Source organism: Zea mays, chromosome 1, assembly GCF_902167145.1.
Source record: "Zea mays cultivar B73 chromosome 1, Zm-B73-REFERENCE-NAM-5.0, whole genome shotgun sequence".
Taxonomy (NCBI): Eukaryota; Viridiplantae; Streptophyta; class Magnoliopsida; order Poales; family Poaceae; genus Zea; species Zea mays.
Window position 1 is genome coordinate 109455113 of NC_050096.1, and position 16128 is coordinate 109471240.

The 16128-nt window shown below is 42.4% G+C and overlaps 1 protein-coding gene and 1 long non-coding RNA gene across 2 annotated transcripts; both read right to left on the minus strand.

Annotated features, from left to right (window-relative positions):
* Nucleotides 1-4881: 4881 nt before the first annotated feature.
* LOC100304222 (Calmodulin-binding receptor-like cytoplasmic kinase 3) lies at nucleotides 4882-15240 on the minus strand. Its single transcript, NM_001328350.1, has 8 exons — nucleotides 14970-15240; nucleotides 14528-14849; nucleotides 11918-12166; nucleotides 10285-10547; nucleotides 9804-9969; nucleotides 9632-9721; nucleotides 5574-5872; nucleotides 4882-5199 (listed from the first exon to the last, which is right to left on the minus strand). The coding sequence occupies exons 2-8, from the start codon at nucleotides 14832-14834 to the stop codon at nucleotides 4990-4992; spliced, it is 1584 nt and encodes a 527-aa protein (NP_001315279.1). The 5' UTR covers nucleotides 14835-14849; nucleotides 14970-15240; the 3' UTR covers nucleotides 4882-4989.
* LOC109943437 (uncharacterized) lies at nucleotides 7284-9625 on the minus strand. The gene is made up of 2 exons (XR_002266169.2): nucleotides 8520-9625; nucleotides 7284-8422 (listed from the first exon to the last, which is right to left on the minus strand). It is a non-coding gene; the product is annotated as an uncharacterized lncRNA (long non-coding RNA).
* Nucleotides 15241-16128: the final 888 nt, after the last annotated feature.

Sequence of the window (16128 nt, forward strand, 5' to 3'; positions counted from 1 at the left end):
CACTCATGCCCTCCCTCCCCCGCGTCCCACCCATGCCGTCGCCGCCATCACTGTCGATCCAGGGGGCGGCTGCTGCGGCGAGACGACAATATCAGAAGTGTAGCGTGTACTGGTTTGTCTATATATCCTGTGCGGTCACTGGTTGCGTAAGCCAGAGCTGGTGTTCGTTTCCTGCATTGTCACAGGTTGTTTCTTTGGAGAAATCGGTGCGGGCATACAAGATACGACGATGGACCAAGAGCGTTGTTACCTAGCTACTGAACTATAGCTAGCTTATTGTTAACTAGCTATAGCAACAGCGTCAAGTACCTATTATATATTGCCATCGCATGTTTTTGTCTTCGTCTCTTTTTTTTTCCTCCAGTACAGAATCCACCGCACCTCTCTCTCTCTGCTTTCACCTGTAGAGTTAGGAACTTTTACAAAAACAAATACCAAACTGGCGTTTGTTATGACGACATAGCAATTCGTTTTTTCTTCGGTTCTAGCTAGTCCGTGCGACCGTCACAACGAAAAGGAGAGTTCGACGCCTACGGCGGCGCATCTACCATGGCCAGTCACGGTCTAAACCCATAGGCGGCTTCGACCGTCGCGTTGTGGGTACTGCTGGGTACCGCCGTGACTGAGACGGTAATATATAGGTAGACACAGTCGATAGCTAACGTAGTAGGAGGATGTTGACATACCATGGACTAACGACGACAGGTCGACGCCGAGAATGCGAGTTCTGACGATATCCCATAGCACATTGGATCATCGAGGAGCACGAAGACGGCAACGGAGCTGTCAAGGTCGGTAGCGCGACACTGATGAGCGCTGGCGGCGAACGGCGGGGGGGGCTGGTTTCATCCTTTGCGCGAGCTCTAGGGTTAGTGCTGGGAATATGGATTGTGCTTTTTGGGCAAGCACGAGCACGACCCAAAAATAGGAGCTAAAGCACGGCACGACACGAAATAATATGGGTCGGGCTAGCATGGCCCGAAGGCGGGCTCGGGCTGGGCCTCAATTTCCGGCACGTCGGGCCTCCGACACGGCTCGCATAGATGGGTCGGGCTTAGCCCGGCACGGCCCAATTAAGCCTAATATGTTTAATTTCTTTAATTTAGTAAGATATTGACTTTATATGTTGTTGTATTTAGAGTTTATGTGGTCAAATGATGATAGAATTGTTTAATATCTTTAATTAAGATATGGACTTTATATAGTTGTAATATTTTAACTTTATGTGGTCAAATATTGTCGGGGACCATAATTAGGGGTACCCTCAAGACTCCTAATTCTCAGCTGGTAACCCCATCAGCATAAAGCTGCAAAGGCCTGATGGGTGCGATTAAGTCAGGGATCAGTCCATTCGAGCGACTCGATCACGCCTCGCCCGAGCCTAGCCTCGGACAAGGGCAGCCGACCCCGGAGGATTTCCGTCTCGCCCGAGGCCCCCCTTTAACGGCGGACACATCTCCGGCTCGCCCGAGGCCCTGCCTTCGTTAGGAAGCAACCCTGACTAAATCGCCGCACCGACCGACTGGATTGCAGGAGCATTTAACGCAAAGGTGGCCTGACACCTTCATCCTGACACACGCCCCCAGCAGAGCCGAAGTGACCGCCGTCACTTCGCCGCTCCACTGACCGGCCTGGCAGAAGGACAGTGCCGCCTGCGCCACTTCGATTGCAGTGCCACTCGACAGAGTGAGACTGACGGGCAGTCAGGCCCCGCCAAAGGCACCATAGGAAGCTCCGCCCGACCCCAGGGCTCGGACTCGGGCTAAGTCCCGGAAGACGGCGAACTCCGCTCCGCCCGACCCAGGGCTCGGACTCGGGCTAAGTCCCGGAAGACGACGAACTCCGCTCCGCCCGACCCAGGGCTCGGACTCGGGCTAAGTCCCGGAAGACGGCGAACTCTGCTCCGCCCGACCCCGGGCTCGGACTCGGGCTAAGTCCCGGAAGACGACGAACTCCGCTCCGCCCGACTCAGGGCTCGGACTCGGGCTAAGTCCCGGAAGACGGCGAACTCCGCTCCGCCCGACCCCAGGGCTCGGACTCGGGCTCAGCCCCAGAAGACGACGAACTCCGCTCCGCCCGACCCCAGGGCTCGGACTCGGGCTCAGCCCCAGAAGACGACGAACTCCGCTCCGCTCGACCCCAGGGCTCGGACTCCGCCCTGGCCTCTGCCGAACGACCTCCGTCTCGCCCGACCCAGGGGCTCGGACTCGGCCTCGGCCACGGAAGACAGACTCAACCTCGGCTTCGGAGGAGCCTCCACGTCGCCCAACCTAGGGCGCAAGCGAGCCACGTCAACAGGAAGCGCCATCATCACCCTACCCCGAGCTGACTCGGGCCGCAGAGAACAAGACCGGTGTCCCATCTGGCTAGCTCCGCCAGATAGGCAATGATGGCGCCCCGCAAGCTCTGTGACGACGGCGGCTCTCAGCTCTCTTACGGAAGCAGGAGGACGTCAGCACGGACTCAACCGCTCCGACAGCTGTCCCTCCGCCAGGCTCCGTCGCTCCTCCGACGGCCACGACATCACACCAGCAGGGTGCCAAGATCTCTCCGGCTGCCACATCGGCATGTACTCAGGGCACTAGCTCTCCCCCGCTAGACACGTAGCACTCTGCTACACCCCCATTGTACACCTGGATCCTCTTCTTACGCCTATAAAAGGAAGGACTAGGGCCCTCTTAGAGGGGGTTTGCCGCGCGGGGACGAGGACGGGACAAGCGCTCTCTTGGGGCCGCTCGCTTCCCTCACCCGCGTGGACGCTTGTAACCCCCTACTGCAAGCGCACCAGACCTGGGCACGGGACGAACACGAAGGCCGCGGGATTTCCGCCTCTCTCACGCCCTTCTCCGGCCACCTCGCTTCCCCCCTTCGCGCTCGCCCACGCGCTCGACCCATCTGGGCTGGGGCACGCAGCGACATTCACTCGTCGGCTTAGGGACCCCCCGGTCTCGAAACGCCGACAAATATACAAGCCGGGCTTGGGCTGGCACGGCCTAACGAAGGCACGACGTGGTTTAAGACCGAGCTGGGCCACTGTTTTTACACTTCGGGCTGACACGACACGGTTCAAAAGTTTTTTGGGCTTTACTAGCCCGAACCCGTTTGCCACGAAGCACGATGGGCTTAGGCCGGGCTGACTCAGCCCGGCCCAATTCCCAGTACTATCTAGGGTAGCTAGATTATTGATGTTGTAGGTGGTGCGCGCGTGAGGACGTGCAGGGCAGATAAGAATGGTTGTTAAAAGGAAATCAAACAGAGGCGGCCAAGCTAGGTTATTTCTAGCGCCTAGCCGGTACGGTACAAATGCACTCTATAAATGTAGACCATTTAGATGTAGTTAAAATTTCACTATATATGTGTCTCTAGAAAAAAAAATCTTATGCATTCATGAGGCCAAATGCATCGTTCTTAAATTTGTTCTAGCTTCAAGTCAAACGACCATCCATCCCCTTCCCCTCCTAAATCGCTCCTACCAAACATAAAACAAAAACGACTCTACTCTCTCAACCAATCTAGAAATTAGAATGGCAGCGTCCTATCCCACCTTGTCTCCAAACCAGAAGTAAAGTTAAAGGTCTCAGGTCAAGGTCACGGTAACTTCATATCTAAAGCTAGGCTGGCCATGTTATTCTATCCCTAATCCAGTCCTTGACTACTTCAAGAAGTCTCTGAGAAGTAAAGTTTGAATAATGCGTTAAAAGGGTGTTCGGTTTCTAGAGACTAATTTTTAGTCCATGCATTTTATTCTATTTTAGTTCCTAAATTATTAAATACGGAAACTAAGACTATATTTTAGTTTCCGTATTTTACAATTTAGAAACTAAAATGTAATAAAATAATATTAGTCTCTAGAAACCAAACACCCTCTAAATTTTATCTTCAAGAAGTCAGCTTTTAATCAATACCATGCAAGGCTACTTCAAAAATCTAGTTTGTTAGCTACTTTACATACAATCCGCGACATGTTGGATTATATTTTAATTTTGGCTAGGTCGAATCTCATGTTGAATGTGAGTGTGTGCATGGGCCGAACAGGTTGCATAAAAATTTAGGAACCAGCCTTATAGATATAGACTATTTATGAAATCGTTTGGCTACTAGATTGGATTCTGGGTTTTTTTTTCGTAAAAGTACATTTTAAACAAAAAAAACTTTAAAATGAAAATATATGCTTCAGAAAGATCTGGAACTTTTTTTATGGACAAAGAACAACTAATATACAACTCTTTTTAATTTATTACTCCCGTCTAAATTAGTATTCACTTTAGCTCAGCTCTTGATTTTTATGTCCACATTTGAATGGACGATGATGAATACATATATAAAAAAACATATTTTAATATTGTATGAATCCATTAAATGGCTAAAACGAATTTTAATCACTAATGCAGAGGAAAGCAGGGTTTGCGGGGCCGCGGCATGTCGAACCGAACTCAGCTAATACTATAAATAAAGATTGCATCCGGAAGCTTCAGTGTCTTCCAATACAAACAATTTCCCTTCGTATATTATTTCAGACCGTTTGCAGTAATGTATGCGGGTACATCCATCAGAATACCATATCAACAGAATCAAGAAATGCGAGAACTCCAAAATATACATTCTCCATAGAGGGAGTGCACTGCAAACTGAGACAAGAAAGCACAAACTGATGGCGGTGTTATCGCACTGTACATTTCTTCAGGTCACATCTTCCAAGAAACATAGATGATCAGGTGTTTATCCAATGGGCACAAATACTTCGCATGCTTAGAGGGTGTTTGATTTCTAGGAACTTATTTTTAGTCTATCCATTTTATTCCATTCAAGTCTCTAAATTACCAAATACTAAAACTAAAATAAAGTTTTGATTTCCGTGTTTGGTAATTTAGGGACTTAAATAGAATAAAATGGAAGAACTAAAATTTAATCCCTATAAAACCAAACACCCCCTTAGTCCCCTTGGTCCAGGGAAAGTCTTGAGAAACAGGGAAATGTTTTCCATGATCTTCACACCTTCCTAACACTCTTTCCGTACTCTTTCCTTATCTCCCACAGCTGCTCCCCAACTTCCTTCATGGTCGGCCGGTCGTCCCGTGTCGGAGCAGCGCATTGGAAAGCCAGGCTAAGGAGCTTTTCAAGCACCTCGTCGTCCACGTGATCTTCCAGCAATGGGTCCAGTATCTCTCTCGTGTTGCCTTCGTTGAATTTTTTGAAAGTCTGCATAGAAGCACAAACACACACCCACATTCACTCGGCCATTTCAGAAAACATCAAAAATGACAAATGGTCTCATTATAAAAGGTTATAGTATATATAAAAAAAAGGAAGTCCATTTTTCAACCCAGGAAACTCTACTGCCAGTCCGATCTTCAACTTTGAACTATGAAATCTAACTTCGCAACCCAAACTCACAAAAGTGGACTTATCCTACTAATGTTAGCCTCAATCTGACCGAGTTGCATGAAAAACCATGGTTATTGTAAACCGGCAATTTGATCCTAGCATTTGATTTCTATCTTAGATCAATTTCACACATTGTATAAGCATAGAGTGTGGAGATACATGAAATGAAGGGGATTGCCGAGACATACCCATCTGATTGTGATCCTCTCTTCAGGGGTTCGCTTCAGCTCTACGGGTCTGCGAGCAGAAAGAATTTCTACAAGCAATATGCCAAATGAGAAGACATCACTCTTTGGAGTTAGCTGGTATGTCCTCAAGTATTCGGGGTCCAGGTACCCAGCTGTGCCTTTCACTTTCGTTGATATGTGTGTCTTCTCCGTGTCACTAGGGCCACTTCTTGCAAACCCAAAGTCAGACACCTTGGCCCGATAGCTATCTGTCAGCAGGATGTTTGATGACTTCACATCACGATGAATTATAGTCTTCTCTGTGAACAGTACAAAAGTTCTCAGTCCCTTTCCAGAACATCGCCAAATGAAATATATTTGAAAAAAATGGTTAGTATTGGGTACCATCAATGCAAAAAATTACCCAACTATGATTATATTTTAGGCCCTGTGTGGAAGTATTTTTGTTGTTTTAAAAAAATTTACCATGATTTTGTGAACTGCTTTGGTTTTGAAAATTGGAGGCTTAGTTAGCATATAACAAAACCCAATGACTGAATACAGGACTCCAAAAACTAAGAATAGGGAAAAACACAGGATTGGAGTGCATGTCCCATGCAATTCTAATTTCATTTAGATGCAGCATACTCCCTTAGTCCCAAAATAGTTGTTATTCTCGCTTTTCGAGGAGTCAACCATTTTTAACTTTGATCAAATATACACAAAAAATATTACTCCCTCCGTTCTTTTTTATTTGTCACATTTTAGCTCAAAAATGAACTAGCGGGCGACAAATATTCGAAAACGGAGGTAGTAATGTTTATAGTACATTATTAGTATCATTAGATAATCTTTGAATCAATTTTCATAAAACTTAATGTTGCTAATTTTTTTACAAATCCAGTCAAACTAGAGAAAGTTTGGCTGGCATGAATACCATACCGACAAGTCGACAACTATTTTGGGACGGAGAGCAAAAAAAAGATGGGAACTAGAGGAGAGAGAGGCACACATTAAAGTCTCTAACGCCCCATTTGGATCTTTGGAATTAAATTCCATTCTAATAATATTAATTTAGGCAAAGATCAATTAAGCTAGTATGGTTTAAGTGAAATATATTTTGTATACTATTATTACCATACGTGGGAGATATTCATGTACTACATTTTTACTATAGAGGAGTGAGCCGAAGAACGTCTTATAAGTTGCAGAGTAGAAACATAATTCCGTTGATACATAAAATCATTTTCCATACGCCACCCCATTAATTTGAGAATTGAGATAGGCTTATATTTGAGCTTTAGAAAGTGGTGGAATGTCAAGTTCCAAGCCAAATAGACTACTTTATTAAGTAAATTCCAATTCCTCCAAAATGAATAGATCCAAACAGCCTATAAGACAATATTCATATGTTACATCTCCTAAAATGCTACATTTTGGATTGAGCTAAACAATAGGAATTTTGTTGGATTTAAGGATGGTCAATCCTTTGTTCCAAATGGGCTGCATAGGAAAAGCCCTTATAGGACTCCTGTCCTACAAAATTCCTTCACAAACCCTATGTTCTAAAGGGGGCCTCAATGGAATCAATATTTCTCCTAAATTAAATGTTTTACATCTGTAAAGAACAGGTCATTTTACTCATATTGGGAGAAGGTCCCCGACTGAAGGCCCCTAGATAATAACAATTTCTAGTTGTTTCATGACAAAAAAAATTGAAATGGTTCGAAGGGCAACATTCGCCCCCTGACCTCCGTCAGTCTAATTCATCTAGTCTGATTCGTCTAGCCGGGGGAGAGTTAAAAAGCAAATAATGTTAAAGATGCTGAGAAGTGAAGCTTCGACGACAATTGTGTTGCATGCACCGACCAATTCAACTTAAAAGCTTAAGCTGACAAAAAGAGGTGGACAATTCACTTGTATTCTAACACTCACTCTCACGTCGTGGCTCTCCCACGGCTTAGACATAGGATAGGAACAAACAATAATTATTTTATAAGGTGTCCTGCTCGCCTTGCCCGCGGACGTAAGGCGCGGCGGCAGAGGTCGCAGGTGCGCACGGCGGCGAGGTCGCAGGAGCGCGGCAGGATGGGGAGCCGCAACTGAGCTTGCGTGCTGAGCGCAAGTGGGGGAGGCAACGGTGCACCGAAGCTATGAGCCTAGAAGGCATAGAATCGACGGCGGCTGCTAGAGCAGGGAAAAAGTTAGGATTTGGGTGTGGCTGTGGTGGAACCTGGGTTTGTGCTGAGTTAATGGGCTTCTAGATGGGCCACCAAATAAAAGTCCATACCATCCTTTTTTTTCTTCTTTTCCACTTCTTTTTTTCTTTCTAACATCTTTTGACAGAGTATAATTCAAAGGAAATACTGGATTCTTTGAGTTATGTATGTTAGAGACCCATTAGAGTGTTTCAAGACCAAATTTTGTGTGCAAATATATACATTATATTATATATTTCTATGAACACCTCGCCTTAACTCTCTATATTTTCCTATATTTATATATGGGTAAGGCGTCGTCTCACCTTACGTCTTTCCACTTATAAGTTGAAAAGGGAGTCGCTCACCTTAACTCGCCTTAATAACTACGTCTTTGATAGCATATTGAGTTGCATGTCCCAACCAATTCAACCCAAAAAACTAAAGCTGATAAAGAGAGGTGGGCAATTTACTTGTATTCTAACAGCGTCGCCAGAATATACAAATACCTTTAAAAGTGGCGCCTAAAAGAAGCTTCGACCGAGAGAAATCGTGTGTGACATGTCTATATAGTGGAAGGTCGGAAATATACACCTTCGAATGTAAAGCGTTACTATGTAAAAGGGAGGGTGAAGATGTTATTTCATATAGGGTTGTACAGGAACTCGATCCCTGTAAATAGTGAACAGTGTAACCGTCAGAACAGTTGGCAATTCACTTTCAAAAGTATAATCCTATTTCTAAAGCTCCTATCTTTATGCGTGTGTACCTTTCGTTACCCTTTCATATCCGAAGCTTATACAGCCTTATGCCATATACTTTTTTCTTGGTTCATTGCTTGCTTTACAGATTAAAGCTTCTGTATAAAAATAATCATGAGATTACATTCAAAAGTTGACAAAACCCTTTCACTACCTTCTCCCCCTCCCCCAAAAGCATGAAGGGGAGCAGGAATTAACAAACTAATCGTGTTGCCCTGTTGTTATTCTTTCAGAATTGCGACATGTCCCCCAACCAATGGTTTCAAGTCACTCGACTAGCTAGTCGAGACACCTAGGCGACCAGGCGACTAATCGCGATTAGTCGACCAGTCGACGATTAGGTCGACTAATCGGGTCCTAGTCGACCTGATCGTCCCTACTGGTCCTCCTGCATATTTACAGGTACAGGACCTATATATATAATTATATATATGTGTAATAATGTAATATTATATATATATGCGTAGCATATAGCAATATAGCATATAGGACGCAATATCAAAGTAACCAAATTACCAAACAAAACAAATATGAATACTAGAACTGGACAGTGGAGAGTGGACAATTCAAATTTCAGAACATCATAGAAATTATGAATACTAGAATTGTCAGGCACTCAGATCATATTTCAGAATTAAGAATTCAAATTTCAGAACATGAACTGAATATCACTCATACTCACTACATAACATATGATGTAGAGTTGCAGACTTACTAGACGTCCAGCCCAAAGCAAAAACAGGCCAGCTGCCAGCCGACCAAACCTAACTAATCGTCCACACATTAACTGGACGACTAATCGCACTTGGTCGACGACTAACCGAACGACTGGACGATTAGTCGGCCTAATCGGGTCGGATACCCTGGTCGCTCCACTAAAACCGACTAGCCCGACTAATCGCGATTAATCGCGATTAGTCGGACGACTTGAAATCATTGCCCCCAACAATTCCAAAACAAATATCTGGATAATGATAATGACATTTGTAACAGATACACTACTCTATCCACCTGCTAGTCCATTGCAGAGGTAAAATGGTGGAACCAATCTGATGAAATATAGATCACACCACTTTATTATTTATATGCAATTATAAGCATGCAGGTATTAGAAATATACCTGCATACAGATGAAGATAAGTAAGTGCATGAGCCACGTCAATTGCAATTTCTAGACGCTGATTAAAATCTAGGACTCTTCCATGTTGACCTGCAGAATGAAGGCATGTAATGTTTGAAGGTATTCAAATTGATCGAAAAGTGAAGAAAACAATATGGGAAGCACAATTTACCATCTAGATGTTCTCTAAGAGTACCATTTGGAACATACTCAGTGATGATAATGCGCTCATTTCCTTTATCAGTAAAACCCAGTAACCTCACCAAATTTCGGTGGTCTATCTTAGCAAGCAAGTCTACTTCATTGCTGAACTCATCCCTAGGACCTGCAAACTGATCCTGTAACAGCAGAGCAAGTTATGCATAGGATTGGGTGGAGGGCGCCAGCGCAGCTCCAACAACACCCAGGAAAAAACTTCATTCGTTGTTGCCAGAGGCAGACAAATTTACAGACAAACTATTGAGCTGAGGTACAAATATAAGTTGTAAAATATTTTATAACTTTATTAAAATATAGTGAAATAGATATGAAGAGAACATAATTTGGCAAGGAATAGAATTTAACTCAATATATGCTGAAAAAGCCCATGAATGAGAATAGTCAATAGAGTTTAATAACTAACATGTATAAGACATGAGGTAGCATCAGATTACCTTTTTAGCTCTCTTGACCGCAACAACATTGCCATCTGGCAATACAGCCCTGTAGACCATCCCAAATCCTCCTTCACCTAACTTAAATGAAGGTGAGAAGTTCTGAGTTGCCCTGAGGATCTGCTGGATGCTTAAGTTGACAGATCCAACTCTAGCTATCTGTGGAGACGGCGCAAATCTAGAGGGACTTGGAGGTATTCGATGTGGAGTTGGTGGGACTTTCTCAGATGACATGCTTCCTTCATAGGATGAAACTGATTCAACTGAGAATATACAATTTGTTAAGGACAATGTTCCAACATAGTTACAACAAAAAAAATAAAAAACTGAAACAATATAATCAAAGGATACATGGTTTACATTATGGAAATGTCAAAATAGCACCAGACTAGCAATCAACAGTAAACCACTAAACCAGAACAGAGCTTGTCTTTTCTTTTATGGATTATTCTATACCGATTCCAGAAACTAACCACATGTCAGTCTCGTCCCAGTAACTACTGAGTTGGAATACAGTATACAGATGGACTACAGGACAATGAGTATACTATTGAATTGTTAAAGTAGTTTTGGTTGGTATTACCTGAGAAAAATGATAGTCGTATGACGATTATGACTTAGTTCAATAACCATTCTTGATAAACTTCACAAACAACTAACAATAATAAATATAAATTATCCTAGTAGTGGTTGAAGTAATTTCTACCTCTGATCTTTCATACACTATCACGTCGAGTAAAACCTGATAAAGATGACAGAACTTTTTAAGGGACAGTTTGGCAGGCTTCTTCTAAAATTGGCTTCAGCTTTGGACCAGCTTCTCTAGGGGAGAAGCATTTTTGTAAAAAAATTTTTGGCAAAATAGCTTTGGAGAGTATTTTTTAGATAAGGAGCCGGTAGAAGCTAAATTTTTTTGGCTCTGGTTCCTAGTTCAAAAGGTAGAGGCTCAGCTCCTTGGTGGCTTCAGGGGCGAAGCCATTTTTTGGCACCCGATTTTGTAGGGTGTTTTGAGAAGCCAGAGCCATATACAACCCTTACAAAGTCTCATAAAACGGAGTGAATGCATTAACCCTCGACCCGGGTTCACGGGGTCATTTTCGACCATGCAGTGTAAAAACCTCCCGCAAGTAGCACATCACGTACCTTGACCGTATTCCTCGACCCTATTGACCAAATAACTATGTGATTGAGCCCTACCAACGGGCCCTTAACACAAAGATATGGCCTAACCCTTATCAAAAGAGATAAGTAAACAACCAACTCTCAAACAACAATAGCACCATAGTCCATAAGGACTAATTTCTATTGACATATAGATGAAAAGCAATAAAAAAAGTTAAACAGGTGAAAATAAACTAAATGTACACCAGTCATTTTTTGAAAGGAAAGATTATCATAAAGCTCTCTTCCTAATCTAGTACCAGAAAATTCTCATGTAATAAAGACAAGCGAGCTACGCAAAACTTTTGAAAATACCCAGCTCAATATCACCTATCCAACTTCAGTCATAGACAACTATTCTTCAGTATATTCAGACTAAACCCCCCTTCAGTAGACAATGAAAATATTTTGGGTTCACTAAAAAATGAGGGGGCAGACAACAAGAATAGAATTAACTGAAAGATAAACTCACGTGCGTTGCGCTGAATGGTTGCATTGTCATGCCTGCTGACTTCTTTCCTTTCAGCATGAAAGCATGGTAACATAAGGCCACAGCATAAGAGAATCACACCTGGCACAGCCAGGAGATGCTCCTGCTTTTCTGAAGAATCACCAATGTCCTGATTATTTTCATTCAACCCAGACCTTTCACATGCATTCCTTGAGCTATTTTCTGTGGACCACCTCAAGAGCTTCCTTGGCACATCTTGATGTAAAGTTGCTACAGGTGATGACAAACCAAATGTGGAAAAGTGATCAGCAAAACAAATTTTCTCATCCACACGTTACAAATTAAAAATGTGCCAGCCATATCAGAAAAAAGGATATTTTGCAATGTCAAAATGCAGATGGTAAATGAGGGTACAAGAAAACTAATGCATGGGCCGTATCATACTTCAGTTGAGAATTACAATGCCAACAAAAGAGCATGCAACTTAGAAATATATCTCATTATGTTGTCACCATCCTGTCCAAACATAGTTTCACACAATATAGATGGGAATAATATTTAGGTGGAATTAAACCCCCACAGTAGAACCCTAAAAAAGTTCCTGATCCCATCATCTACAGTGCATAATAGAACAAAAAACCATGCCACAAAATAGCCTACGTTCTACATTCTACACCACTGTTCCAGAGATAGACTTCATATCCATATCTTATCTATTAGAAGTCACTAGCAAACATGCCAGTGTGTTGCAATGGGAGAAAAAAACAATCAAACACTAATGGAGAACGACAACAGGGATGATAACATACTTCCTCTGTCCCAAAATAGATCATATTAGTTAGTGGTTTTCTGAGTGTTGGTCAGGTTGTACCCATACTGTCTGTTTAGTTAGTCTCAGTTGTTTTTGTTTTGGCAGCCCTCTCTGCTTGGTCCGGAAGGGGGCGAAATTCTATACTGGACCCCCTTTTTCTCTTAATACACAGTTCGAGAAAAAAGAAATAGACGATCTTGTAGCATTGAAATTTTATCCCAAAATTCTCACTTCACATTTCCCTAAACCCTAATACACATTTATCTTTTTTCCCAAGATATCTCTATCTCTACTCTTTGAGGGGTATTTTGGTCTTTTGGCTTCAGTTTTGATTTCCATGAGAGATTCTAAAACATCTGATACGGACCGAGGAAGTATCTATTTATGTTTTACCCCTCCATAAAATTTAAAAGCTACAATTTTTTTTGTGATGACCATGTCATCCATTATACGCTATTGTTGGTAATAACATGACAATACCTTATTAAGTCTGTACCAAATGTAAAGTATATTCTTGATAGATTTTTTTCTATTACAAAACATAGAAATATTTTCATACTATTTACACATAGATATAGTTAATTATCATCCATGACTTCCTTCAGGGACCCATAATCAAGGGCTCGTTTTTCCACTGATGATTACGATGGTAGACCTCCCTCAATTTTCCACATGGTAATCCTCATCTGGGATTGCATTGATACATACATACAATTTAGAGACAAATTTATTTATACCAAATTGGACAACAAACTGGTCAAAATTTCAGAACTAAATCGAACCAGTTATAAGATTCCAGTTTACAGTTTGATTAGTCAGACCAACAGCTGAACTAGTTACAATAACATAAATTCTGTTTCTAACTAAAGTTGCAATAGCATCTTGGCGGTGGATATCTCTTCTTTTTAGATAGGGCTTAAGAGTTCAAAGATTTAAAAAGACACGGAGTCAATGTTCGGAAACATACGTGAAAAAATGACGCAATACCAATGCCTTGAATGGATCATGGAAAAAAGCAGAAACTAAACGCGTGAAATTAAAAGAAACGGACACAGTACCATGGCTCCGAGACTCGACGATAAAAGAACAAATATATTTATACTATTGTCTGGATTTGCAAGCCAATAATTTTGGAGCTTCATTTCCGTGTCGTGGAATCCAACACGATGTGCTGCACCGATTCGGAGTTTAGGATAGCTCGGGAAACAAAAGGTATTACTTGCATTAAACAAAAAAAATATAGAAGGGACATAAAATATTGGAGTAAGACTTTGCCTAATTTTACTTCTATATCTTTTTCTATTTGGATTAGGATTAGGATTCAGTTTACTTAGGATCAGATGAATCTATTTAAATTAGAAGTCCTAGCTTTTAAGAACATGTGTCTAAGTCATACATAATTTAGACGCTAATAGGTAGATTCATCTATTTTCTACTTCAATCTTTTTCTACTTGGATTCAGCTTACTCAGGATCAGAGCGATCTATTTGGATTGGGATTCTAGCTATCTTAAGTTACTTTAAGGATCTGTGTCCAAGTCGTGCCTATGTCATATAATAAAACAGGAGCCATAGACACATACCAGTGACAGTTTCCACATTCATGAAATTAGTTATGGGAAGACGGACAAAACAATGAGCAGAAATTTTGGCTCTTCAATATTAGGTATATAGATATAGATATAGATAGATGTATGAAATAAGTCAAGTAACTGATGCAGGTATGAACACCAATTTGAACTGTTATTGTCCTACAGCGCAGCAACAATTGTCCAATCCTTATCTGATTTAGCAACTAGGAGCAAATAAGAACCAACATACCATGGCTCTTTTCGCTCCCTTCACCACAGTACTGCTTTACGGCACTCCTCCACGCATCTGAAAGGTTGCTGCAGCGGAGGCATCCACTGCCAAAGTAGAAGCCGAGCTTCTGGCAGGCAAAAACGCGATCTTGCATCAGAACCCCATTGACCGACAGGTTAAGGAGGCCATCAGAAGCATCGAAGATGACAAGCTGATCATCTCCACAAGCAGCTCCTGCAAGGGTTAGCTCCGACGACGAAGCAGAAGCCAGAGGCGAGCAGCACAGGATGAAGATGAGAGCTTGGAGAAGAGCCAAAGGAGACATCGATGCGCGGCGGATCTAGTAAAGGCATCCAAAAAAGTTTGCAAAAAGTTAGAAGTTGGTAGGCATCGAATAGCTAAATAGCTTGAGGTTAGAGTTTCGCACAGCGGACGTGGAAGGGAAGGGGTGTGGAAATACCTGGTGGGCGCTCTTCGCCGGAGAAGAGATCGGCGAAGGCTCGGGAACCCAGCGTAGGGCGGCGGCTGCGGTATCACACCCAGTCGTCGCAGATAGAGAGGGAGACAGAAAGAGAGAGCACACGCGGCGTGAATATGACAGATGCCGCGGCGGCGGCTGCTGCCGTCCAACTAGACCCGATCTGGGAAGAGGGAGGATCGATCTGGACTGAGGCGCTGTATGCGATGCGAACCAGGCGACGGCGGCAGCGAACGGACAACACGAATAGAGGAAGGAGACGGGAACGAGAGGTAGTGGGCAGTTGGGAACTTGGGCATGAGATATTTGCTACTCTTGCCATTACAATAAAAAAACAGTAAGGGCCTGTTTGTTTACCGCCCAGATTATATAATCTGAATTAAATAATCCTAAGAGGCAAACAAACAGTCCAGCTTATTTGCCCAGATTATATAATCTAACCCCTTGGATTATGATAATCCATAAGCAAGTGAGGAGGTGCTTATTTCAGATTATTTTTTTCCCACTTCCCCACTACCCTTTCAAGTTTCCTAGAAATTACCCACCATTGTCATTATAATCCACCTAATCGTTTTTGCGCCTAGTACTAGTCAATTTGGAGATGAAGAAGGTGACATGAATGCCTTCCGTGATAATATTGCTAATGCAATATTTGCCAATGTCAATTGAATTATTTTTTTTCATATATGAGTTTCAACCTAGTACAAATATAGAGGGTATTCTTGTCTTCCTCATACAAAAGAATCCTATTAACAACTCAAATAATCTGGGTAAACAAACAGGACTACTCAGATTATATAATCCAGATTATATAATCCAGATTATATAATCCTCCAAAAATAATCCAGATTATATAATCCATGGGGGTAAACAAACAGGCCCTAAAGCTTGTACTCATAAGCACATCTATAAAGACAAGACTGTCGTTCAAACACCCCCTAGACTAACAAATAGGTGACTAATTATTAGTTAAATTTAGCTGAGTTAAACTAGCTAAAAAACTAACACCCTACCTAGAAATGAAACCTTTTCTAATAAATAAATTCCAAAAATAAATTATTTAGAATTCAATAACTAGAAAGTGATTAAATTCCATTTTTTATAGTTAAATAAGTAGTTAATAGTTAGCTAGATTATTAGT

Excerpts from the sequence above, each read along its gene's own strand:
- LOC100304222 (NM_001328350.1), bottom strand. The coding sequence starts at position 14,834 with ATGTCTCCTTTGGCTCTTCTCCAAGCTCTCATCTTCATCCTGTGCTGC. Across the intron at positions 12,167-14,527 it reads AGGGAGCGAAAAGAGCCATG|CAACTTTACATCAAGATGTG; the intron begins GTATGTTGGTTC and ends CATCACCTGTAG. Across the intron at positions 5,873-9,631 it reads TTATCTTCATCTGTATGCAG|AGAAGACTATAATTCATCGT; the intron begins GTATATTTCTAA and ends TACTGTTCACAG.